Source organism: Stenella coeruleoalba, assembly GCF_951394435.1.
Source record: "Stenella coeruleoalba genome assembly, chromosome: X".
Classification (NCBI taxonomy): Eukaryota; Metazoa; Chordata; class Mammalia; order Artiodactyla; family Delphinidae; genus Stenella; species Stenella coeruleoalba.
The window spans coordinates 49,464,802-49,491,014 of record NC_137152.1 but is presented as its reverse complement, the minus strand read 5'-3'; the positions used below and the strand labels follow the sequence as shown (position 1 = coordinate 49,491,014).

General features: G+C 41.9%; 1 protein-coding gene across 1 annotated transcript in view; it reads right to left on the bottom strand.

Annotated features, from left to right (window-relative positions):
* ZC3H12B (zinc finger CCCH-type containing 12B) overlaps window positions 1–25,602 on the bottom strand; it is a gene marked incomplete at both ends in the record, with an annotated part of 31,353 nt that extends 5,751 nt beyond the window's left edge. The window contains one exon of the mRNA XM_079910226.1: window positions 24,998–25,602. Within this exon, the coding sequence (XP_079766352.1) occupies window positions 24,998–25,602 (605 nt within the window). The remainder of the gene's footprint in view (window positions 1–24,997) is intronic.
* Between the last annotated feature and the right edge of the window lie 611 nt (window positions 25,603–26,213).

The window sequence follows — 26,213 nt, the reverse complement described above, 5'->3', positions numbered from 1 at the left end:
CTACATGTAATGTAATCTAAATTTTATAGAAGAAAGTATATGTACAGTATTCTTTCCTTATTGTGGCTTCACTGTGTGCAGTTCCACTTACCCACGGTCAACTGCAGTCCAAAAATATTAAATGGAAAACTCCATAAATAAATAATTCATAAGTTTTAAATTGTGCACCATTCTGAGTGATGAAATCTGGTGAAATCCCATTCCATCCCACCCCAGGAGGTGAATCATCCCTTTGTCCAGCATATCCCATCTCTGAGTCACTTAGCAGCATCTCTGTTATCAGGTTGGCTGTTGCAGTATCATAGTGCTTGTGTTCAAGTAACTCTTATTTTACTTAATAATGGCTCCAAAGTGCAAGAGTAGTGGTGCTCGCAATTTGGATATACTGAAGAGGGGCCATAAAATGCTTCCCTTAAGTGAAAAAGTGAAAGTTCTTGACTTAAGGAAAGAAAAAAAATCATATGCTGAGGTTGCTAAGGTCTACTGTAAGAACGAATCCTCTATCCATGAAATTGTGAAGAAAGAAAAAGAAATTCATGCTAGTTTTGCTGTCGCACCTCAAACTGCAAAAGATAAGATGGAAAAGACACCGAATTTGTACAGTAAGATATTTAAGAGAGAGACACACTCATACAACTTTATTACAATATACTGTTATAATTGTTCTATTTTATTATTAGTTATTGTTGTTAATCTCTTACTGTGCCTAATTCATAAATTAAACTTTATCATAGGTATGTATGTATAGGAAAAAGCAGAGTATATACCAAACAGGGTTTGGTATTATCCCTAGTGTCAGACATCCCCTGGGGTTCTTGGTACGTAACCCCCACCCCCACCCCGTGGATAACAGGGGACTACTGTAAAAAGTTAGAAAAACTATTTTAGCAGGGAAGAGCCAATTTTGACTCCATGCTGGATCTGTTTCTTTGACCTTAGCATTTGCTTTTCGTTGCTTTTGTTATTATAGCCATACATAACGGCCTGCCTCAGGGAACCCTACCCACCTGTGAATGGCTGCAAGAAAAAAGAAATTAACACATCCCTTCCCATTCCAGGAGATGTTTTTCAAGACTGATGGCCCTTTTTACTTTACTTCCTCCCCACCTCTCCCTCTCTATTCTGACTTTTTACTTTACTTCCCTCTCTGATTCTATAAAAGAAACTGGCAACCAGACCCTAATAAGATGGGTTTTGGGGGGACCCTAGTCTGCCATCTTCTCAGTCTGCTGGCTTTCCGAATACAGTAGCTATTCCTTGTCTCAACACCTCGTCTCCCAATTTATTGGCCTGTTGTGCGGCGAGCAGAGCGATCTTGGACTTGGTAACAAATTTAGCTTAGCCAGCCAGGAGCCTTGCTGCTTGTGGCTAGGCGGCGCCAGTCAGGGAATACTGGGGCTAGGCCCTAGCAGCTGCGGGGACCATTTGTCCTGAGGGTGTTCCCTTCAAAATTCCCTGAAGTGGCGCTGGCTACCCCAGCTCTTGGCAGTTGAAGCAAGGAACCGACAAACTTCTATAAATCGACAGACTCGATTTTGGAGAGTAAGTCGCTCTGCCGTGCACATTAGAACATATTTCCCCCTCAATTTGGGCTTTTCCTTTACAGGACAAACCAATTTGTTTGGTTGGGGTACCCTGTTGGAGAGGGGAATTGTTGGGGAACCGGTTTGGTGGGTTTGGTTTTGGTTTTGTTGATGTTGGAATTTGTGCTTTTTGTGTTGGAATATGTGTCTTTTGTGTTCTGGTGTTATAAAACTTATAAAAATGGGAAATACTCCATCTATCCCAAAGGAGAGCCCTTTGGGGCGTATATTAGATAAATGGGCAAAACATAGCTGTGAGCCTATGACTAAGAAAGATATGATATACTACTATAATAGGGTACAGATCCAATATATGTTAGGAACAGAAGAACAATGGCCCCTGAATGGCTCATTCAGTTATTTTATTTTTATTTTTATTTTTTTGCAGTACGCGGGCCTCTCACTGTTGTGGCCTCTCTGGTTGCGGAGCACAGGCTCCGGACGCACAGGCTCAGTGGCCATGGCTCACGGGCCTAGCCGCTCCGCGGCATGTGGGATCTTCCCGGACCGGGGCACAAACCCGTATCCCCTGCATCGCCAGGCGGACTCTCAACCACTGTGCCACCAAGGAAGCCCTCAATTATTATATGATATCGCAGTTAGAAGTGTTTTGCAAAAGAGCAGGGAAAAGAGATGAGATTCCATATGTAGAAGCATTTATGCTATTGCATCAGGAGGAAAAGGAGTCAGAGGGCTGTCACCTTATGGTGTAGCAGTCTGAAAGAAAACCTAAGGGGGAACCTATTCTACAAGGGGAAGAGGGAGAAAATGAGAGTGGGGATATGTTATTTCAAAACTTAAGCCTCCCTCTAGCCTATCCAGCTCTCCCAGCGGCCGAGCAAGCTGCCCTGGCAGTTGTTCCAACTGCCCTCTGACCCATGCTGCCAACATATTCACCACCTCCTATTTACCTTACCCATGGGGATCAAATAATAGTTTCTATGTTAACCCCTGGAGCACAGGAACCTGGTTTAGTATCACCATCTAAGACCCGACAGAACACCCAATTTGGACCGGGAGCCGTTTCCGCAGCAGGGCAATTTCCCTTGCTCCGATATCCTCTAAGAGGCCCGGGGACTCCCTTGGACTTGAGGTGCCCGATTCTAACTTTCCCACAAGAGCCCCCAGGTAACATTGACAGTGAGGAATAAGTTGATTGACTTTCTAATAGATATGGTGTCACATATTCTGTGGTAAACACCATAGTGGCACAGAAAACATCTCAGTCTATCCTGGTCATGGGAGTTTCTGTAGAAGTACAAAACCATTTGTTCTTACAACCTCTAGAATACCAGCTAGGGGACCTCACCCTACAGGGCCATGGATCCCAAATGAATATGGATCCCTCCTCCCCCTAGGTACAGGCCCTTTTGGCTATGCATTTCATGGCCCAGTCTGCCCCAGCCATCAGGTGCAAAATTCAGAAAGCAACTGCTGGTCTTCAGACCCCAAAGAACGATTTGCTCCAATTGGCTTATTTGTTTTTCAATAATAGGTATATGGCCAAAAATGCTGAATGCATGGAGAGAAATATGCAAAAGGCCCAAATGATTGCAGTGGTTTTGTCTGCTCAGAGACCACCAACTGTGAGGCTGGCTTTTCCTGGACCACTAGGCCCATGGATACCCAGACAGGACCAATATACCCTGTGTGGACAAAAGGGGCACTGGAAGGAGAGTTGCGATCTATGTGCCCTTTGCAAACAGCCAGGTAATTGGAAGAAGGAATGCCCCAGACATCAGAGAGTGATGGGGGCCCCTCAGCCATTGACGGTTTCACAATCAGAAGACTGAGGGGGCCCGAGGCCAAAAGTGGCTCTGCCTAGAGATACCATCTACATAATAAATGTTGAGACTTGGGTGGTCATTGATGTGGCAGGCCTCCTGATAGAATTTTGCTTATAGATACTGGTGCAACCTTTTCGGTCTTAACCCAAAGTATTGGAAAACTTAGTAACCATAAAGAGTATGTAATGGGGGTGTCAGGGAAAAGGCAGGGGCACACTTTCCTGGAACCCCTTTTGTGCAACATCAATGGCCAGCTGTTTTTACATTCCTTTCTGTTTGTGCCTGACTGTCCCATCCCTTTAATGGGAAGAGGTTTATTAACTAAGTTAGGGGCCACTATATTTCTTGAGGGGCAAGGGAACCACCCTCACAAATTTCTTAAACCTAGGGAAGATCCTCAAAAATATTTGTACATAGATTACCAAAATAGGAGGCCACTGGTCTGACTAAATTAATCACAGCTGATATTCAGAGCCTGATTGGAATTTTGGAAGAGGCCTTCTCCCCTAAGCTAAATGAGGAAAAGTAAAACTTTCCAACATAGGTAAATGGGTATGTTAGTCCTTCAATATCATTGAGGTAGCCACCCAATTCTTTGAAAAAAGAAAAACAAAACTGTCCTTGTTTTACAAATGTAGTCTTTACAAAACCAGGAGTGTGGCTCCAAAAATAATCCAAAGCCCACCAATCCTTTTACCACTCCCAAACCTTCCCTATTTATCTTAAGAGGCTTGTAAGTATTAAACAAAGGGGAAACAAAGTCATCCTAAGAGAAACTTGCCTGTATCTTTGAGATGCCAATGTGCTATCTGGTCTTCTCAGGAACCCTTATCTCTGCCATCGTTTTAAAATGCAAATTTTGAAAAAGAAGGTAAAGTAATTTAGAACTTGACTTGTTTTCCATAAATATTAGTAAAAAGGGTTTAGCAATCTAGACAAGCGAGCTTGATTTGTTCCATCTGCCAGAAACCCAATTTTAATCCAACCTCTTAAAAGATAGTTTCCTTACCCAGAGAGGGAAAAGAGGAAAGAAAATAGGCAGGCCCAATTATTGGCAGCCCTACAGGGGCAACCCCCATCCAGAGAAACCCTGACCCGTCCCAGCAGAAGCCAAGACGGATGTTGGGTTTGTAGAAAGCCTGGCTACTGGGCGGGGGGAATGCTTCCACAAGGGCAAGCCTCCTCAGATGCCTTGTCCAAAATGCCAAAAAAGTGGCTGTTGGGGAGCCAACTGCCCCTTGGGCTAAAGGGCCCCGGGGCCAGGGGCAGCCCCTCAGATGACCCTGGATTGACGGGACCCTCCGCTCCAAATGGCCCCCCTGTTTAACGTCAGTATTACTGGATTGGAACCAAGGGCGAACCTGGATGTGGCAGGTAGGACCATATCTTTCTTATTGGATACAGGGGCCGCTTACTCTGTCCTAGTTTTCCTTCTCTGGACCCTTCTCCGACTCCTGTCAGGGTACAGGAGTCTCAGGTAAACTTACTACTAGGCCCTTTACTGTCCCTTTGTGTTGTTACTGGGAAGGATATACTCTCTCTCATTCCTTCCTGGTCATACCTGAATGCCCCCTTCCACTGTTCCCAGCAAGCTGGGAACCAGATTGCTACTTGGGGGAACCACCCCAGTAACACCCCTCCAGTTCTTAGTCTTAGAGACACAGCCCCCTCTGAGAACTGGCACACCAGCCTTAGATAAGTTGTCAGTAGACCCCCAGGTCTGGGCTGATAGAATCCCAGGGAGAGCTATAACCGCCTCCCCAGTGCTTATCACCTTAAAGGAGCCAACCTCTTTCCCCAATCAGAAACAATATCCAGGGCTTCCCTGGTGGCGCAGTGGTTGAGAGTCCGTCTGCCAGTGTAGGGGACACGGGTTCGTTCCCTGGTCCGGGAGGATCCCACATGCCGCGGAGCGGCTGGGCCCGTGAGCCATGGGCGCTGAGCCTGCGCGTCTGGAACCTGTGCTCCGCAACCAGAGAGGCCACAACAGTGAGAGGCCCGCATACCACAAAAAAAAAAAAAAAAAGAAACAATATCCAATTTGCCCAGAAGCCCAAAGGGTACTGCAGCCTCTCATATCCAGATTTTTACAACACGGGCTACTTATTCCTTACAGTTCTCCTTGCAACATCCCTATCTTACCTGTTAAGGAGCCGAATGGAGAATACAGACTGGTCCAAGACTTAAGAGCTGTCAATGAGGCAGTTGTCCCACTCCATCCAGTAGTCCCCAACCCATACAACTTGTTGGGGACCATCCCAGGCACAGCCTCCTGGTTTACTGTGTTAGACTTAAAGGATGCTTTCTTTTCCATACCTCTGGACCCCCAGTCCTACTACCTCTTTGCTTTTGAGTGGCATGAGGAAGGGAATAGAGGACAACTCACCTGGACAGTCCTACTTCAAGGGTTCTGAGACAGCCCTCACCTTATTGCCCAGGCCCTGGCCAAGGACCTCCAAGATCTATACCTGGAGGAAGGGACTATCATCCAGTATGTGGATGACCTTATTTGCTCCCAAAACCATGAGAGAGCCTTAACTCATGCTACCCAGACCTTCAATTTTTTGGCCAAAAAAAGCTATAAAGTTTCTAAGTCTAAGGTCTAATTGGCACAGCAGGAAGTCAAATATCTGGGAGTAATCCTCTCCCCAGGGGAACGAAGTATCTCCCCATATAGAATACAAGGGATTTAGATCTGCTGGAACCAACTATCTGAAAGCAGCTCTGAGCCTTTTTAGGCCTCATGGGGTATTACAGACTATGGATTCCTAATTACAGATTAAAATCACAACCTTTTTATGAGACCTTGAAAGGAAAATCTGACTCTAAACCTCTGCTCTCGGGCCCTAACCAAACCCAAGATTTCTAACAGCTAAAGACATTACTATCTCAGGCCCCATTCTTGGGAATCCCAAGAACTGATAGACCTTTCCAACTATTTGTGGCAGAAAATCAAGGGATGGCTTTAGGAATCTTAACTCAGGAACTTGGCCCTGTCTGGAGACCTGTAGGATATTTGTCAATGAGACTGGACCTGGTGGCTACTGGATGGCCCAACTATCTTAGGGTAGTTGCTGCCTTGGCCTTATTAGTGGAAGAAGCCTCCCCTGACAGTATATACCTCCCATCAGGTTACCTCTCTCAGAAGAGAAAGGCCATTTCTTGCTCACAGATAGCAGGATCCTCAAATATCAAGCATTACTGTTGGAGAATCCAGACTTATGTGTCATGGTCTGTTCCTCTTTAAATCCAGCTACCCTGCTCCCCCTACCTGAAGAAGGTCTACCAGTTCACCAATGTGAAGATAATATATCATTCCTTGTTGCCCCGACCAGATCTAACTGATATTCCACTTACAAAACCTGAGGAGGTTTGGTTTACTGATGGAAGTAATTTTGTTTCTGAAGGATGTAGAAGGGCAGGGTATGTGGTGGTCTCCTTGACACAGGTTATTGAGGCCCGGACTCTTCCCCCAGGGACCTCAGCCCAATTGGCAGAAATAATTGTTTTAACCCAAGCCTTAACCATGGCTGAAAATAAGGCCCTTAATATATATACTGACTCTAAATATGCTTTTTTGGTTCTGCATGCTCATGCTGTTATCTGGAAGTAATGTGGCTACTTGATGGTCCAAAACAACCCAGTTAAGTATGGACCTCAAATTCTCTCCCTCTTGGATGTAGTCCTCAAGCCTTTCCATGTACCAGTGATTCATTGCAGAAGTCACCAGAAGGGTGACGATGAAATAACAAAGGGAAATCGGCTAGCTGATCAGGCTGCCCGACAAGCAGCCCTTCAGCACTTTGTGATAGAGGGTGCCTTAGTTCCTTCCCTTAGTTCTCTCCCTTCCCTGTCTTACCTGCCTAAGGAAATCAAATGGGCCATAAATCATGGGTACCACCTTGACCCAGATGGATGGTACTGGAGAGAGGACTTAACTCACCTGCCCCAGTCACTCTAGTGGAAAATTATTAAATTTTTGCATGAGGCCTGTCACCTAGGGAGAGATGCCTCATACCAGATTGTTTCTTCTATCTTCTCTGGGAAGGGACTTTACGATGTAGTTAATAAGGTAACCTCATCATGCCCTATTTGTCTGACTAACAATCCTCAGGGAAAAAGCCACCCCCATTGGCCCTTCTAGCTCAGAGACACAGAACATATCCAGGGGAAGACTAGCAAATGGACTTTACAATGGTTCCTCCCTACTGAGGATATAAGTACATTTTGGTGTTTCTGGACACCTTTACTGGTTGGGTGGAAGCTTTCCCCACCAGGACAGAAAAAGCTTCGGAGGTAGCCCAGAAGCTTTTAATTGAAATAATCCCTAGATTTGGCCTCCTGTTGTCTCTTCAGAGTGATAATGGTCCTGCCTTTGTTTACCAAATTATTCAGCAGATATCCAAGGCTCTAGATATTGAGTACCACCTTCATTCTTCCTGGAGACCCCAATCCTCAGGAAATGTAGAAAGAGCCAACCAACATTTAAAGAATACCTTAAGAAAAATAACCCAAGAGACCTCCCTTAGTTGGAAGGAAGCCTTCCCTATTGCTCTTTTAAGGGTCAGAACATCCCCAAAGGCCTTACTTAACCTTAACTCTTATGAAATGCTGTATGGTAGCCCTTTCTTATGAGGGGACCTACTGACATACTCTGTCACCTCCTTTGGACAATTCCAAAAAGCCCTCCAGAAACATGTGGTAAAAAGGCTTCCTTCCCCAGAGTCTTCTCCTTGCCTCTACTCTCCAGTAACACAAGTATTCATCAAAACTTGGAAGGATGGCTCCCCTGGTTCTCAACTTCAGCTGACCTGGAAGGGACCCTATCCAGTCTTGCTGTCTTCTCCTACAGCTGTTAAAGTACTTGGGATCGCCATTTGGATCAGCCTGAAGTGATCCACAGTGTCTTTAGAGGAAATTTTTTGGTTTGCGGGTATACACCTCTTAGAGAGAAGCATTCTCAATCTTACCATCATGGTCCAGGAATCCTGGAAGGCTATGGTAGCAGCCATTGAAGAGCAACAGTCAGCCCTAGATTCTCTGGCTGAGGTGATTTTACAAAATAAGAGGGCCCTCAATGTTATAACACAGCAGTCCCCAACATTTTTGGCATCAGGGACTAATTTCATGGAAGACAATTTTTCCACAGACTGGGTGGGGGGCAGGGATGGTTCAGGCAGTAATGTGAGCGATGGGAAGCAGCAGATAAAGCTCCACTCACTTGTCCACCACTCACATCCTGCTGTATGGCCTGGTTCCTAACAGGCCACAGACCGGTACCGATCCACAGCCAGGGAGTTTGGGACCCCTGTTATAACAGCTGAGGCCGGGGGTGTCTGTGCCCTGTTAAATGAAACATGCTGCTTCTATGTTAATATCTCCAGCCAGGTTGAAGAAAACCTTCTGGCTTTAAAGAAAAACATCAAAATAATAGAAGATCTGAAAGAGAGAGCAGGACAGGGCCCTAGTTGGCTTTCTACCTTCCTCTCCTCCATGGAGACCCAGATATGGACATAACTGTTGCCCTTGTTGGGACCATTAGTCCTGACAGCCTTTGTTTTGTTATTAGGCCCTTGTATCATAAACCTACTTGTTCGACTCATTTCAGAACGCATACAGGCTGTTCGATTCCAAATGGTTCTGCGAGGTAGCTACCAGCCCATTCAGCCTGGCCCTGAGACCAAGATCTACATGGGACCCCTTGATGATCATCACTCCAGCCTACCTCCTAGCTGAAGGAGAGCAAGAGGAGGGACCCAATCAAGACTCCGCCCCTTAACAGCAGGAAGCAGCCAGAGCAGTCATCGCCCATGTCACAAAGAATTGGGTCCCATACTCTTGAGGGGGGAATGTTAGGTAGTTAGTCAGACATTAGCAGCAAGGAGGTGACAGTGGTGAAAAGACAAGAAGGAAACTATCAAGTCACACCCCAACCCTCTGGGCACCCTCCCCTGACATTAAGAGCAAGGAGGCAACAGTAGCAAAAAGACAAGAGGGGAGTAGTTGAGTCATACCCCAACCATCTGAGGACCCTCCCCTGACATTAGCAGCAAGGAGGTGACAGTGGAAAAAAGACAAGGGGGGAATAGTCAAGTTATACCCCAACCATCTGAGGACCCTCCCCTGACCCCACCCAGAATGGGTGAAACTATGGTCAGGTGGTGGGCAATTTATCCTGATAAAGATAAAGAGGGAACCCAATAACACAAGGGAACTTCTCTGGGCTGCACATGCCCAGACCAGACAGGCGTATAACCTATAGTAAACCCAAACTCATTATACCATCATTATAATAAAATCTGTAAATGGTTTTGCCCATCTGGGTAGGCTTTTCTTAGTGAATTAAGGGTAAGGGCATGCATAATAATGAACTTGTTACATAGTTCGGGACTGTCAATCAAATAATGATCCCCTGTCACCCATGATCATGACCCACCTCCTCACAGAACGTTCCTTACAAACACTCTTAAGCCTGTACAGGAGTGCTGGTTTCACTTCACAGAAATAGCCCACTCTCTCTCTGAGAGTGTAACTATGCTTTAGTAAACTTTGCTTTGCACTTAAGCCCAAAGTGGTAGCCTGCAATTCTTTGCTTGCTATCACAAGGACAGAGATTACTGGTCTGGGTCTTCCTTTGACCTCCTTAGTTGAAGCTATTTGACACAAGGCACGCCAACCCAGTAACACTACATAAGGGCCCAGTATGCAAAGTTTAGAGATCAATAAATATTTAAGGAATAAATGAATGAAAAAATGGAAAATAAATCCTGCAAGATGACCTGTTTTAGCCTGAACCTGCAAAATGTCCTTTTGCAATTTTAAAAAGCTAGGACCTAAAATCCTATCTAAAAAGCAATATAAAACCTAGGACCTGAAAGTTACAGAATGTTTTAGGGACACTACAACTCACTTTGTTCTGTCAAGTGGCTTAGATATGTCTCACGATCTAGGTTCCAAGCCAAATTCTGTCTAGCAGATGGGTCACTGGCCTCTCTTTCTGACTTTTTTTTTTGTAGGGTTCAAATATTTGGGCTTCTCCTAGACTTAAAAAAGAACATGGTGGGGTGGCTTCCCTGGTAGCCCAGTGGTTAAGAATCCACCTGCCAGTGCAGGAGGCACAGGTTCAAGCCCTGGTCTGGGAAGATCCCGCATGCTGCAGAGCAACAAAGCCCATGCATCACAACTACTGAGCCTTGGTGCTACAACTACTGAAGGCTGCATGCTTAGAGCCCATGCTCTACAGCAAGAGAAGCCACTACAATGAGAAGCCTGTGCACCACAATGAAGAGTAGCCCCCACTCACCACAACTAGAGAAAGCCCATGTACAGCAATGAAGACCCCACACAGCTAAGAAAAAAAATATATGGTGGCGTTTACCTTTGAAAGCCTTAACTCCACTGAAATGGATCCCCCCCAACCCCCAAGGAAACAGCTCTCTGAATGAACAAACCCTTTAGGATTTTACCATACATCAATATGTGAATTACAGGTACACCACTATTGCAAATGTTAAACAAATGCTATTAATGACAAAGCATCATGATTTCAATGCAGTCTCATCCAATACATTGAGGAAAAACAGACATCAGTATATAGTTTGTTTAAGTACCAATCTCATGATAAAGTTACAGGAGAATGGGGAAAACAAAATGAATTCAGATTAATGGCACTAAAAATCATGAGCAGACTATGGCACTGAACTTTTGACCGTGTGAAATGTGATTGCAGAATAAATGGGACTCATCAGTAACTTTCCTAGTCATACAAGGAAGAGATGCTAACAAGGACACAGTTGGCAATTAAAAAAAAAATATGTTGTCCATTATGCACTATTTTAACATGCTCCTAAAAATAAGGTTGAGTGCTGATTTTTTTTTTTGCTCTCTTTAAGTTGTGTGAGGTATCTTTAACATAGTAAATCAACTACTATAAAAGACAAAAGTTTATCTTCCTATCAGCATGAGAGTTTACTATTGGCAAAGACTAGATATGTTGAAACTAATTACCTTGGTAATTAATCTCTTCATTATTCCTTACAAAGCAAAAGAACCATAAAGCGTCCTTCATAATCAGCAATCCTTGAACAGAATTCCAAATATAAGGAAGATCTTATATCACCATGAATTCAAAGTTCTCAAAGAAGTCCTGGGTTCTTCTCATCCCCACCCCCAAAACACAAAACACTTAAAGAAGAGTGGGTCTTGGGAAATGAGTCCAATCTAAAGTGTTTTGGGTGGCCTGATCTGGAAAAAAAAATTGATTTTAGCAGATCCATACCTCTTCCCCTCAAGAATCACTCTAGTTTATGCCTATTAGGGAGGGGGGCAAAGTTACCTTTGGTCCTTTGGGCACAGAAATCACTCTCTGCTTTTCACCGCCCATTGCATCATTCTGATTCCTGGAATATTGTGTACAGGTCACTTAACTTTCTTGTTACTATGCTTCTAGTTTCCCCTCATTAAAACAGGGGAGATGTCTAGCCTCCTTTACATAGCCTATTATGATGCTGTGATTTTTAAACATATTTTAAAAAGGGGGAATCAAGATGGCAGAGTAGGAGGACATTTGTGGGAGCTCACCTCCCCCCACAAACACATCAAAAATATATCTACATGTGTAGCAACTCTCACTGAAAACTAACTGGAGGCTGGCAGAAAGGCTCTTCTACAACCAAGCCTATAAAGAAAGATCTGCAAGGAGTCAGGCAGAGAGGAGAAGTGATCAGTTTGGGACCTGTGCTACTAGCGGGGGACACAGAAGTAGAGGGGTATATCATAGGCTTGGAGATACTCCCTAGGAAGTGAGTGGATGCCAAATATATGGTTCTAGCCACATATTTGGCATTCCAGCACTGGGGTCTCACACTGGGAAGATGAGTCCCCTTACCTTGTTTGAAAACTGGTGGGACTTACTAGAGGGGCTGTGAGAAACTGAGACTCCATCATGAACAGTATGCATGCACACTTCCTTACTCCCAGGAACAAGGCAAAGAAAGCATATTGAAAACAGCCTGGGACTCTGGCTGGTTTCTCACAACTGCCCCAGAATCCACTCCAGCCCTCACTGGGCTACTGTTCCAACTCCACTTGCTCTGGCTCTGCCCTCCACTAGGGTGGAGGTGCTGCTGCTGGGGGAGAGTGCACACTTAGAGAGTATGGGACCAGCTTGGACCCAACCCTTAGGGCTTCTACTCCAGCATCTTGGACCCCAGCCCCCATAGGGTGGTGACAACCATTGATCATAGGAGAAGCCCCAGCTCACATCTGTTTCTGGCTCTAGCTCCTCCATATCCAGCCCTACCACCAACTAGGGTGGTAGCTGTCAGCACACACCTGGGGAAGATGTGACCTGTGCTCATTTCAGATTCAGCTCTCCCACCAAAGTCACTGGGCACACACAGACTGCATAAGGACACTCCCACAGAAGAACACCGCTTCAAGATCAGGAAAAGTAACAGTTTCACTTAATTCTATAGAGACAGAGAAAGTTAAACAAAATGAGAAGACAAAGGAATGTGTTTCAAATGAAAGAAAAAGAACCTGCCTTTGAAAAAAACCCCTAATGAAAGAGAGGTAAATAATTTACTAGATAAAGAGTACAAACCATTAGTAATAAGAAGGCTAACTGAACTTGGGAAAAGAATAGACAAGCAAAATGAGAATTTTAACAAGGAGCTAGAAAATATAAAACAACTGGTCAGAGCTGAAGGATACAATAACTGAAATGAAAAACACACTGGAAGCAGACTAAGTGATACAGAAGATGGCATAAGTACCTGGAAGATAGTCTAATGGAAACCACCCAATCAGAACAGTAAATAGAAAAACAAAATTTTAAAAAAATGAGGATAGGGCTTCCCTGGTGGCGCAGTGGTTGAGAGTCCGCCTGACAATGCAGGGGACACAGTTTCGTGCCCCAGTCTGGGAAGATCCCACATGCCGCGGAGCGGCTCGGCCCATGAGCCATGATGGCTGAGCCTGCGCATCCGGAGCCTGTGCTCCACAACGGGAGAGGCCACAACAGTGAGAGGCCCGCGTACTGCCAAAAAAAAAAAAAAAGAGGCTAGTTTAAGGGATCTATGGGACAACATCAAGCATACTAACATTCACATAAGGGTCACAGAAGGAGAGGAGAGAGAGTAAGAGGTAAAGAATGTAGTTGATGAAGTTATGGTTGAAAAATTCCAGAAGAAGAAGAGATTTCCATTCACAGGGAGCACAGAGTCCCAAACAACACAAACCCAAAGAGACACATACCAAGGCATATCATAATTAAAATGGCAAAAGTTAAAGACAAAGAAAGAATTTTAAAGGCAGCAAGAGAAAAACAAGAGTCACATAAAAGGGAACTCCCCCAAAGCTATCAGCTGATGTTTCTGCAGAAACTTTGCAGGTCAGAATGGAGTGGCATGATATATTTAAAGTGCTGAAAGTGAAAAACCTACAACCTAGGATATTATACCCAGAAAAGATATTCAGAATTGAAGAAGAGAAAAAGCACTTCTGAGACAAACAAAAACTAAAAGAGTTCATCAGTATTAAACTGACCCAACAAGAAGTGTTAAAAGGTATTTTCTAAGTAGAAAATAAAAGGTTACAACAAGAAGTAAAAGTTTATAGGAAAGAAATAGTCCTGCTAGTAAAAGCAAATATATAGTAGATGTGGTGGATCAACAATTTACATAAGCAAGTATGAGACTAAAAGAAAACAGTTGTAAAATAAACTATAATTACAATAGAGAGTTAAGGGGTAGACGTGATGATATAAAATATGACATAAAAAACACAAACTGTGGGGGGAGGGGAGTATAAAATGTAGATTTTTTAGAACGTGTTTGACTTAAATGACTATCAGTTTAGAACATGATCTATACATTTAGTTGTAGGTCAACATATACAAACCCCATGGTAACCTCAAATCAAAAACCTATGCTAGGGGCTTCCCTGGTGGTACAGTGGTTAAGAATCCACCTGCCAATGCAGGGGACATGGGTTTGAGCCCTGGCCTGGGAAGATCCCACATGCTGTGGAGCAGCTAAGCCCGGGTGCCACAACTACTGAGCCTGTGCTCTAAAGCCCATGAGCTACAACTACTGAGACCATGTGCCACAACTACTGAAGCCTGTGTGCCTAGAGCCCATGCTCCACAACAAGAGAAACCACCACAATGAGAAGCCCGCACACCGCAACAAAGAGTAGCCCCCGCTCGCCACAACTAGAGAAAGCCCGCATGCAGCAATGAAGACCAAACACAGCCAAAAATAAATAAATAATTTTATAAACATCAACAACAAAACCTATGATAGATACACAAAAACTAGAGAGAAAGGAACACAAGCATACCATTAAAAAATCATCAAACCACAAGAGGAAGAAAAGAATAGAGAATAACTACAGAAACCACCAGAAAACAAGTAACAAAATGGCAATAAGTACATACTTATCAATAATCACTTTAAAAGTCAATGGATTAATGCTCCAAATCAAAAGATACTATATATACAAAACCCTAAAATCTCCACAAAAAACTACTAGAATTAATAAATGAATTCAGTAAGGTTGCAAGATATAAAATTAATGTAAAGAAATCTGTTGCAGTTCTATACACTAAAAATGAACTGTTGGAAAGAGAAATTCAGGAAACAATCCTTTCCACCATCACATCAAAAAGAATAAAATAGTTAGGAATAAAGCTACTTATGGAGGTAAAAGGCATGTACTCAGAAAACTGTAAGACACTGATGAGAGAAATTGAGGAGGACACAAACAGATTGAAAGATATACCCTGTTTTTAAATTGGAAGAATTAATACTGTCAAAATGACTATATTACCCAATGCAACCTACAGATTCAATGCAATCCCTAACAAAGTATCAAGGGCATTTTTCACAGAACTACAACAAATAATTTAAAAATTTGTATGGAAACACAAAAGACCCCTAATAGCCAAAACAACCTGAGAAAGAAAAACAGAGCTGGAGAAATAATACTCCCTGAATCCAGACTATACTACAAAGCTACAGTAATCAGAACAGTATGGTACTGGCTCAAAAACAGACACATAACTCAATAGAAAAGAATAGAGAGCCTAGGAAAAAACACACACTTATGGTCAATTAATGTACAACAAAGGAGGCAAGAATACACAATGGAGAAAAGACAGTCTCTTCAATAAGTGGTGCTGGGAAAACTGGACAGCTACATATAAGAGAATGAAATTAGAAAATTCTGTAACACGACATAAAAAATAAATTCAAAATGAATTAAAGATCTAAATGTAAGACTGTAAACCATAAAACTCCTAAAGGAAAACATAGGCAGAACACTCTGACATAAATCAGAGTGATATGTTTTTGGATCTGTTTCCCAAAGCAAAGGAAATAAAAGTAAAAATAAACAAATGACACCTAATTAGACTTAAAAGCTACTGCACAGCAAAGGAAACCTTTGACAAAATGAAAAGACAACCTACTGAATGGGAGAAAATATTTGTTAGTGATATGACTGATATGGGGTTAATGTCCAAAATATATAAACAGCACATACAACTCAACGTAAAAAAGCCAAACAACTCAATTAAAAAATGGGCAGAAGACCTGAGTAGACATTTTTCCAAAGAAGACATACAGATGGCCAACAGGCACATGAAAAGATGCTCAACGTTGCTAATCGTCTCCGAAATCCAAATAAAAACTAAAGTGAGACATCACCTCACACCTGTCAGAATGGCTGTTGTCAAAAGGACCACAAAAAATAACAAGTGTTGGTGAGGATGTGGAGAAAAGGGAGCCCTACTGTACTGTTGGTGGGAATGTACACTGGTGTAGCCATTATAAAAATACTAAGGCGATTCTTCAAAAAACTAAAAATAGCATTACCATATGATCCAGTTATTCCATCCCTGTGTATATATCTGAAGAGAACAAAATCACTGATTTGGAAAAAATATATGCACCCCAATATTCATAGCAGCATTATTTACAATAGTCAAGATATGGAAGCAACCTTAGTATCCATAAACAGATGATTGGATACAGAAGCTGTGGTGTATATACAATGAAATATTACTCAGCCTTAGAAAAGAATGAAATTTTGTCATTTGAAAAAATTTGAATGGACCTAGAGGGTATTATGCTGGGTGAAAAAATCAGAGAAAGGTAATTACTGTATGCTACCACTTATATGTGGAATCTAAAAAATAAAACGAATGAAAATAGCAAAACAGAAACAGACTCACAGATATAGAGAACACACTAGTGGTTATCACTGGGAAGAAGGATGGAGGAGGGGCAATATGGGGTAGGAGATTAAGAGGTACCAACTGCTATGCATAAAATAAATAAGATACAAGGTTTTATTGTATAGTGCAGAGAACAGTCATAGGGAAATAGTCAATATTTTATAATAACTTTAAATGTAGTAAAATATAGAATTTTACTATACTGATTCAATACTATAAAATACTGAATCACTATGTTGTACACCTAAAATTAATATAGTATTGTAAATAACTGTACTTTAATAAAAAATAAAAATATAATACTCAAAAAAAGAATTCTGTAAATCTATTCCCTGCTACTAGAAATTATGTCAGATGGATTTGAGAAGATGGTGGAAGAGTAAGACGTGGAGATGACCTTCCTCCCCATAGATACATCAGAAATACATCTACACATGGAACTGCTCCTATAGAACATGCACTGAATGCTGGCAGAAGACCTCAGACCTCCCAAAAGGCAAGAAACTCCCCATGTACCTGGGTAGGGCAAAAGAAAAAAAAAACAGAGACAAAAGAATAGGGGTGGGACCTGAACCAGTGGGAGGGAGCTGTGAAGGAGGAAAGGTTTCCACACACTAGAAGCCCCTTCGTGGGCTGAGACTGTGGGTAGTGGAGGGGGGGAAGCTGCAGAGCCACGGGGGAGAGCGCAGCCACAGGGGTGCAGAGGGCAAAGCGGAGAGACTCCTGCACGGAGGATCGGTGCCGACTGGCACTCACCAGCCCAAGAGGCTTGTCTGCTCACCCACCGGGGTGGGCGGGGGCTGGGAGATGAGGCTCTGGCGTTGGTCGGATTGCAGGGAGAGGACTGGGTTTGGCGGCGTGAACACAGGCTGAAGGGGGCTAGTGCACCACGGCTAGCCAGGAGGGAGTCCAGGGAAAAGTCTGGACCTGCCGAAGAGGCAAGAGACTTTTTCTTCCCTCTTTGATTCCTGGTGTGAGAGGAGAGGGGACCAAGAGTGCTGCTTAAAGAGCTCCAGAGACCGGCGCTAGATGTGGCTATCAGCACAGACCACAGAGATGGGCATGGGATGCTAAGGCTGCTGCTGCAGCCACCAAAAAGCCTGTGTGCGAGCACAGGTCACTACCCACACCTCCCCTCCCTGGAGCCTGTGTAGCCTGGCACTGCCAGGGTCCCGTGATCCAGGGACAACTTCCCCAGGAGAACGCATGGCATGCATCAGGCTGCTGAAACATTACGCAGGCCTCTGCTTGCCCCGCGTCCGTACCCCTCCCTCACCCCAGCCTGAGTGAGACACAGACACCAAATCAGCTTTTCCTTTAACCCTGTCCTGTCTGAGTGAAGAACAGACGCCCTCAGGCGACCTACACACAGAAGTGGGGCCAAATCCAAAGCTGAACACCAGGAGCTGTGCGAACAAAGAAGAGAAAGGGAAATTTCTCCCAGCAGCCTCAGAAGAAGCAGATTAAAGCTCCACAATCAACTTGATGTACCCTGCATCTGTGGATTACCTGAATAGACAGTGAATCATCCTAAATTGAGGAGGTGGACATTGGGAGCAAGATATATTATTTTTTCCCCTTTTCCTCTTTCTGGGAGTGTGTATGTGTATGCTTCTGTGTGAGATTTTGTCTTTATAGCTTTGCTTTCACCATTTGTCCTAGGTTTCTGTCCATCCGTTTTTTTTTTTTTTTTACTTAAAAATTTTTTTCTTCAGTTATTTTTTATTTTAATAACTTTATTTTATTTTATCATCTTTCTTTCTTTCTTTCTTTCTATTTTTTTCTCCCTTTTATTCTGAGCCATGTGGATGAAAGGCTCTTGGTGCTCCAGCCAGGAGTCGGTGCTGTGCTTCTGAGGTGGGAGAGCCAAATTCAGGACACTGGTCCATAAGATACCTCCCAGCTCCACATAATATCAAACAGCAAAAATCTCCCAGAGGTCTCCGTCTCAACACCAACACCCAGCTTCACTCAATGACCAGCAAGCTACAGTGCAGGATACCCAATGCCAAACAATTAGCAAGACAGGAACACAGCCCTATCCATTAGCAGAGAGGCTGCCTAAAATCATAATAGGTCCACAGACACCCCAAAACACACAAGCAGAAGTGGACCTGCCCACCAGAAAGACAAGATCCAGCCTCATCCACCAGAACACAGGCACTAGTTCCCTACACCAGGAAGCCTACAAATCCCACTGAAACAGCTTTACCCACTGAGGACAGACAACAGAAATAACGGGAACTACAAAGATGCAGCCTGCGAAAAGGAGACCACAAACACAGTAAGATAAGCAAAATGAGAAAACAGAAAAACACACAGCAGATGAAGGAGCAAGGAAAAACCCACCAGACCTAACAAATGAAGAGGAAATAGGCAGTCTACCTGAAAAAAAATTCAGAATAATGATAGTAAAGATGATCCAAAATCTTGGAAATAGAATAGAGAAAATGCAAGAAACATTTAACAAGGATGTAGAAGAACTAAAGAGGAAACAAGCAATGATGAACAACACAATAAATGAAATTAAAAATACTCTAGAAGGGATCAATAGCAGAATAACTGAGGCAGAAGAACGGATAAGTGACCTGGAAGATAAAAGAGTGTAAATAACTATTGCAGAGCTGAGTAAAGAAAAAAGAATGAAAAGAACTGAGGACAGTCTCAGAGACACCTGGGACATATTAAACACACCAACATTCGAATTATAGGCGTCCCAGAAGAAGAAGAGAAAAAGAAAGGGGCTGAGAAAATATTTGAAGAAATTATAGTTGAAAACTTCCCTAATATGGGAAAGGAAATAGTTAATCAAGTCCAGGAAGCACAGAGAGTCCCATACAGGATAAATCCAAGGAGAAATACGCCAAGACACATATTAATCAAACTGTCAAAAATTAAATACAAAGAAAGCATATTAAAAGCAGCAAGGGAAAAACAACAAATAACACACAAGGGAATCCCCATAAGGTTAACAGCTGAACTTTCGGCAGAAACTCTGCAAGCCAGAAGGGAGTGGCAGGACATATTTAAAGTGATGAAGGAGAAAAACATACAACTAAGATTACTCTACCCACCAAAGATCTCATTCAGATTTGATGGAGAAATTAAAAGCTTTACAGACAAGCAAAACCTGAGAGAATTCAGCAACATAAAACCAGCTTTACAACAAATGCTAAAGGAACTTCTCTAGGCAAGAAACACAGGAGAAAGAAAATACCTACAATAACAAACCCAAAACAATTAAGAATATAGGAATAGGAACATACATATCAATAATTACCTTAAATGTAAATGGATTAAACGCTCCCACCAAAAGACACAGACTGGCTGAATGGATACAAAAACAAGACCCATATATATGCCTCTCCTATGTTCTATAGGAGACCCACTTCAGACCTAAGGACACACAGAGGGTGAAATTGAGGGGATGGAAAAAGATATTCCATGCAAATGGAAATCAAAAGAAAGCTGCAGTAACAATTCTCATATCAGACAAAATAGACTTTAAAATAAAGACTATTACAAGAGACAAAGAAGGACACTACATAATGATCAAGGGATAAAACCAAGAAGAAGATATCACAATTGTAAATATTTATGCACCCAACATAGGAGCACCTCAGTACATAAGGCAAATACTAACAGCCATGAAAGGGGAAATCGACAGTAACACAATCATAGTAGGGGACCTTAACACCCCACATTCACCAATGGACGGATCATCCAAAATGAAATCAAATAAGGAAAAACAAGCTGTAAATGATTAAACAAGATGGACTTAATTGATATTTGTCAGACACTCCATCCAAAAACAACAGAATACACATTTTTCTCAAGTGCTCAGGGAACATTCTCCAGGTTAGATCATATCTTGGGTCACAAATCAGGTCTTGGTAAATTTAAGAAAATTGAAATCATATCAATTATCTTTTCTGACCACAATGCTATGAGATTAGATATCAATTACAGGAAAAGATCTGTAAAAAATACAAACACATGGAGGCTAAACAATACACTACTTAATAACCAAGTGATCACTGAAGAAATCAAAAAATACCTAGAAACAAATGACAATGGAGACACGATGATCCAAAACATATGGGATGCAGCAAAAACAGTTCAAAGAGGGAAGTTTATAGAAATAAAATCCTACCGCAAGAAACAGGAAACAGCTCAAATAAACAACCTAACTTTGCACCTAAAGCAATTAGAGAAAGAAAAACAAAAAAACCCCCAAAGTTAGCAGAAGGAAAGAAATCATAAAGATCAGATCAGAAATACATGAAGGAACCGATAGCAAAGATCAATGAAACTAAAACCTGGTTCTTTGAGAAAATAAACAAAATTGATAAACCATTAGCCAGACTTATCAAAAAAAAAAGGGAGAAGACTCAAATCAATAGAATTAGAAATGAAAAAGAAGTAACAACTGACACTGCAGAAATACAAAGAATCATGAAAGATTACTCCAGCAACTCTATGCCAATAAAATGGACAACCTGGAAGAAATGGAAAAATTCTTAGAAATGCACCACCTGCCGAGACTTAACCAGGAAGAAACAGAAAATACGAACAGACCAATCACAAGCACTGAAATTGCAACCATGATTAAAAATCTTCCAACAAACAAAAGCCCAGGATCAGATGGCTTCACAGGCAAATTCTATCAAACATTTAGAGAACAGATAAGACCTATCCTGCTCAAACTCTTCCAAAATATAGCAGAGGGAAGAACACTCCCAAAATCATTCTACGAGGCCACCATCACCCTGATACCAAAACCAGACAAAGATGTCACAAAGAAAGAAAACTACAGGCCAATATCACTGATGAATATAGATGCAAAAATCCTCAACAAAATACTAGCAAACAGAATCCAACAGCACATTAAAAGGATCATACACCATGAGAAAGTGGGGTTTCATCCAGGAATGCAAGGATTCTTCAATATACGCAAATCAATCAACGTGATATACCACATTAACAAATTGAAGAAGAAAAACCATGTGATCCTCTCAACAGATGCAGAGAAAGCTTTCGACAAAATTCAACACCCATTTTTGATAAAAACCCTGCAGAAAGTGGGCATAGAGGGAACTTACCTCAACATAATAAAGGCCACATATGACAAACCCACAGTCAACATCATCCTCAATGGTGAAAAGCTGAAACCATTTCCAATAAGATAATGAACAAGACAAGGTTGCCCACTCTCACATTCTTATTCAACATAGCTTTGGAAGTTTTAGCTACAACAATCCGAGAAGTAAAAGAAATAAAAGGAATCCAAATCAAAAGAGAAGAATTAAAGATGTCACTGTTTGCAGATGACATGATACTATACATAGAGAATCGTAAAGGAGCTACCAGAAAACTACTAGATCTAATCAATGAATTTGGTAAAGTAGCAGGATACAAAATTAATGCACAGAAATCTCTGGCATTCCTATACACTAATGATGAAAAATCTGAAAGTGAAATTAAGAAAACACTCCCATTTACCATTTCAAAAAAGAATAAGATATCTAGGAATAAACTTACCTAAGGAGACAAAAGACCTGTATGCAGAAAATTATAAGACACTGATGAAAAAAATTAAAGTTGATACAACTAGATGCAGAGATATACCATGTTCTTGGACTGGAAGAATCAACATTGTGAAAATGACTCTACTACCCAAAGCAATCTACAGATTCAATGCAATCCCTATCAAACTACCACTGGCATTTTTCACAGAACTAGAAGCAAATATTTCACTATTTTCATGGAAACACAAAAGACCCCTAATAGCCAAAGCAATCTTGAGAACGAAAAATGGAGCTGGAGGAATCAGGCTCCCTGACTTCAGACTATACTACAAAGCTACAGTAATCAAGGCAGTATGGGACTGGCACAAAAACAGAAATATAGATCAATGGAACAGGATAGAAAGCCCAGAGATAAACCCACACACATATAGTCACCTTATCTTTGATAAAGGAGGCAAGAATATACAGCGTAGAAAAGACAACCTCTTCAATAAGTGGTGCTGGGCAAACTGGACATGTAAAAGAATGAAATTAGAACACTCCCTAACACCATACATAAAAATAAACTCAAAATGGATTGAAGACCTAAATGTAAGGCCAGACACCATCAAACTCTTAGAAGAAAACATAGGCAAAACACTCTATGACATAAATCACAGCAAGATCCTTTTTGACCCACCTCCTAGAGAAATGGAAATAAAAACAAAAATAAACAAATGGGACCTAATGAAACTTCAAAGCTTTTGCACAGCAAAGGAAACCATAAACAAGACCAAAAGAAAACCCTCAGAATGGGAGAAAGTATTTGCTAATGAAGCAACTGACAAAGGATTAATATCCACAATTTACAAACAGCTCATACAGCTGAATAACAAAAAACAAACAATCCAATCCAAAATGGGCAGAAGACCTAAATAGACATTTCTCCAAAGAAAATATACAGATTGCCAGCAACACATGAAAGAATGCTCAGCATCATTAATCATTAGAGAAATGTGAATCAAAACTACAATGAGATATCATCTCACACCAGTCAGAATGGCCATCACCAAAAAATCTAGAAACAATAAATGCTGGAGAGGGTGTGGAGAAAAGGGAACATTCTTACACTGTTGGTTGGAATGTAAATAGATACAGCCACTATGGAGAACAGTATGGAAGTTCCTTGAAAATGTAAAAATAGAACTACCATATGACCTAGCAATCCCACTACTGGGCATACACCCTGAGAAATCCATAATTCAAAGAGAGTCATGTACCTAAATGTTCATTGCAGCTCTATTTACAACAGCCAGGACATGGAATTAACCTAAGTGTCCATCAACAGATGAATGAATAAAGATGTGGCTCATATATACAATGGAATATTACTCATCCATAAAAAGAAATGAAATTGAGTTATTTGTAGTGAGGTGGATGAACCTAGAGTCTGTCATAGAGTGAAGTAAGTGAGAAAGAGAAAACAAATACCTTATGCTAACACATATATATGGTGTCTAAGAAAAAAAATGTCACAAAGAACCTAGGGGTAAGATGGGAATAAGGACACAGACCTACTAGAGAATGGACTTGAGGATAAGAGGAGGGGGAGGGGTAAGATGTGACAAAGTGAGTGAGTGGCATGGACATATATACACTACCAAACATAAAATAGATAGCTAGTGGGAAGCAGCTGCATAGCACAGGGAGATCAGCTCGGTGCTTTGTGACCACCTAGAGGGGTGGGATAGGGAGTGTGGAAGGGAGGGAGACACAAGAGGGAAGAGATTGGCTTCCCTGGTGGAGCAGTGGTTGAGAATCTGCCTGCTAATGCAGGTGACACGGGTTCGAGCCCTGGTTTTGGAAGATCCCACATGCCACGGAGCAACTAGACCCGTGAGCTCAACTACTGAGCCTGCACGTCTGGAGCCTGTGCTTTGCAACCTTAGAGGCCACGATAGTGAAGAGGCCCATGCACCACGATGAAGAGTGGCCCCCGCTTGCCACAACTAGAGAAAGCCCTCGCACAGAAACGAAGACCCAACACAGCCAAAAATAAATAAATAAAAGATAACTATTAAAAAAAAAGGAAGAGATATGGGAACATATGTATATGTATAACTGATTCACTTTTTTATAAAGCAGAAATTAACACACCATTGTAAAACAATTATGCTCCAATATAGATGTTAAAAAAAATAGAAACCGTGTCAAATATTCTTTTTTTTTTCTTGCGGTACACAGGCCTCTCACTGCTGTGGCCTCTCCCGCCGCAGAGCACAGGCTCTGGACTCACAGGCTCAGCGGCCATGGCCCACGGGCCCAGCCGCTCTGCGGCATGTGGGATCCTCCCTGACCGGGGCATGAACCCGCGTCCACTGCTTCAGCAGGCGGACTCTCAACCACTGCGCCACCAGAGAAGCCCAATATCAAATATTCTTAATAACATTAATAGCCACATACTGTTGCATGATATTGCAGAAGGAGCATTGGAGTCAGATTCAGGTTTTAATACAAACTGCCATTTATTACTTGTGTAACCTTGGCGGTTACTTAACCTCTGAACTTGAGTTGGCTCACCTGCAAGTTAAATCATATATGCAAAGTACTTGGCACAAAATAGATTACAAATGTTAATTTCATTTCATTCATCTGAAGCCAGAAAACTTAAATCCTCACTTTGCTACATATTACCTATATCAAGTGTTCGCAAGGAAGTCATTTAACCTTGCCGAGCTCTAGTTTTCTCATCTGTAAAATAAAGTTGCTATGAAGATTATATAGAACTGTATATTGAAATGTACCTCTAGATAGTCTGCTAAGCAATGTCTGCATACAGGGCAGTTTTAAAGAAAGAGAAAGAAAATATACCAGTCTTACCTCATTGCCACATTACTTCCATCTATGACAACTGGTCTCAAATTGTCACTGTTGTCTATTTCATCTTCAAGAGACAGTTCAGGGCTTGCAACTTCTCTGGAGCTGGGACCCCGAGGCACTAACAAACTCAAGTTGACTTGCCCTTCCAAATCACCTTTGTTTCCAAGTCTGACAAGTTCTGCCAGTACATCATTAATAAGCGATTCTGGACCCAGCTTATTCAGTACTAATTGAATCTGTTCCTCTGCATAGCCCAGCTTTAAAGCAAAATCCATCTTGGTTTGGTATTCTTTTTCCAAGTCAAGCTTCCCATCCTGTAGAATGCTACTCTGGGAGAAGCTTGGATGATCTAGGCAGGGTGATCTACAAAGCTGGCGGTGTGGCTTAGAGGGAATATCCTTTTTCTTCAACTGAACATCTCCAGGTTGGCAGCTGTTGTCATTACTGCTGCTTTTAAGGCTCATCTGTTCAGGGTCACTCTCAGAGTTCAACTCTTCAGAATCAGCATTATGCTGCTCTGTGTTCTCTTGCTTAGGCTGCTGCTTCTCTTCCTTGGAGGCATTCTTCTTCATTTTTGGTGTTTCCACTGCAGCTGTGGCCGTCATCCCGTTTAGTGGGCAATCTGAGGTCTAATCAGCTCTTTTTCTTTTTAGCCTTCTTGGAATCCATGTACATTGGCCTCCCTTTGTGTAAAATGGGGTGGTAGTGATGGCACAAGGGTTTGCCTGTTTGGTTTGTTATGTTTAGATGTTACCAGTTCCTACAAATAAACACACATACCATAATCATGTTTAGTAAACTTATGAAAAAGTATTTTAGAACACAGTGTTTTCTTCCTAAGAAACTACAGTTGTCTGACATTATATTTTTCTGCTTATAATGATTGGACTCTTGAAATATTACCAAGCATCTTTTCAGACCACAATGATATGAGACTATAAAATTTACTACAACATAAACAACTAAAAGAAAATAATTGAACACATGGAGTCTAGACAGCATGTTACTAAATGACCAATAGGTCATTGAAGAAATCAAACAGAAAATAAAAAATATTTTGAGATAAAAATGTAAACACAATGATACAAATATCTATGGGACTGAAGCAAAGCAGTTGTAAGAGGGAAGTTTATAGTGATGCAAGCCTGCCTCAGGAAACAAGAAAAGTCTCAAGTAAAGAATCTAAACTAAAGGAACTAGAAAATTAAGAAGAAAC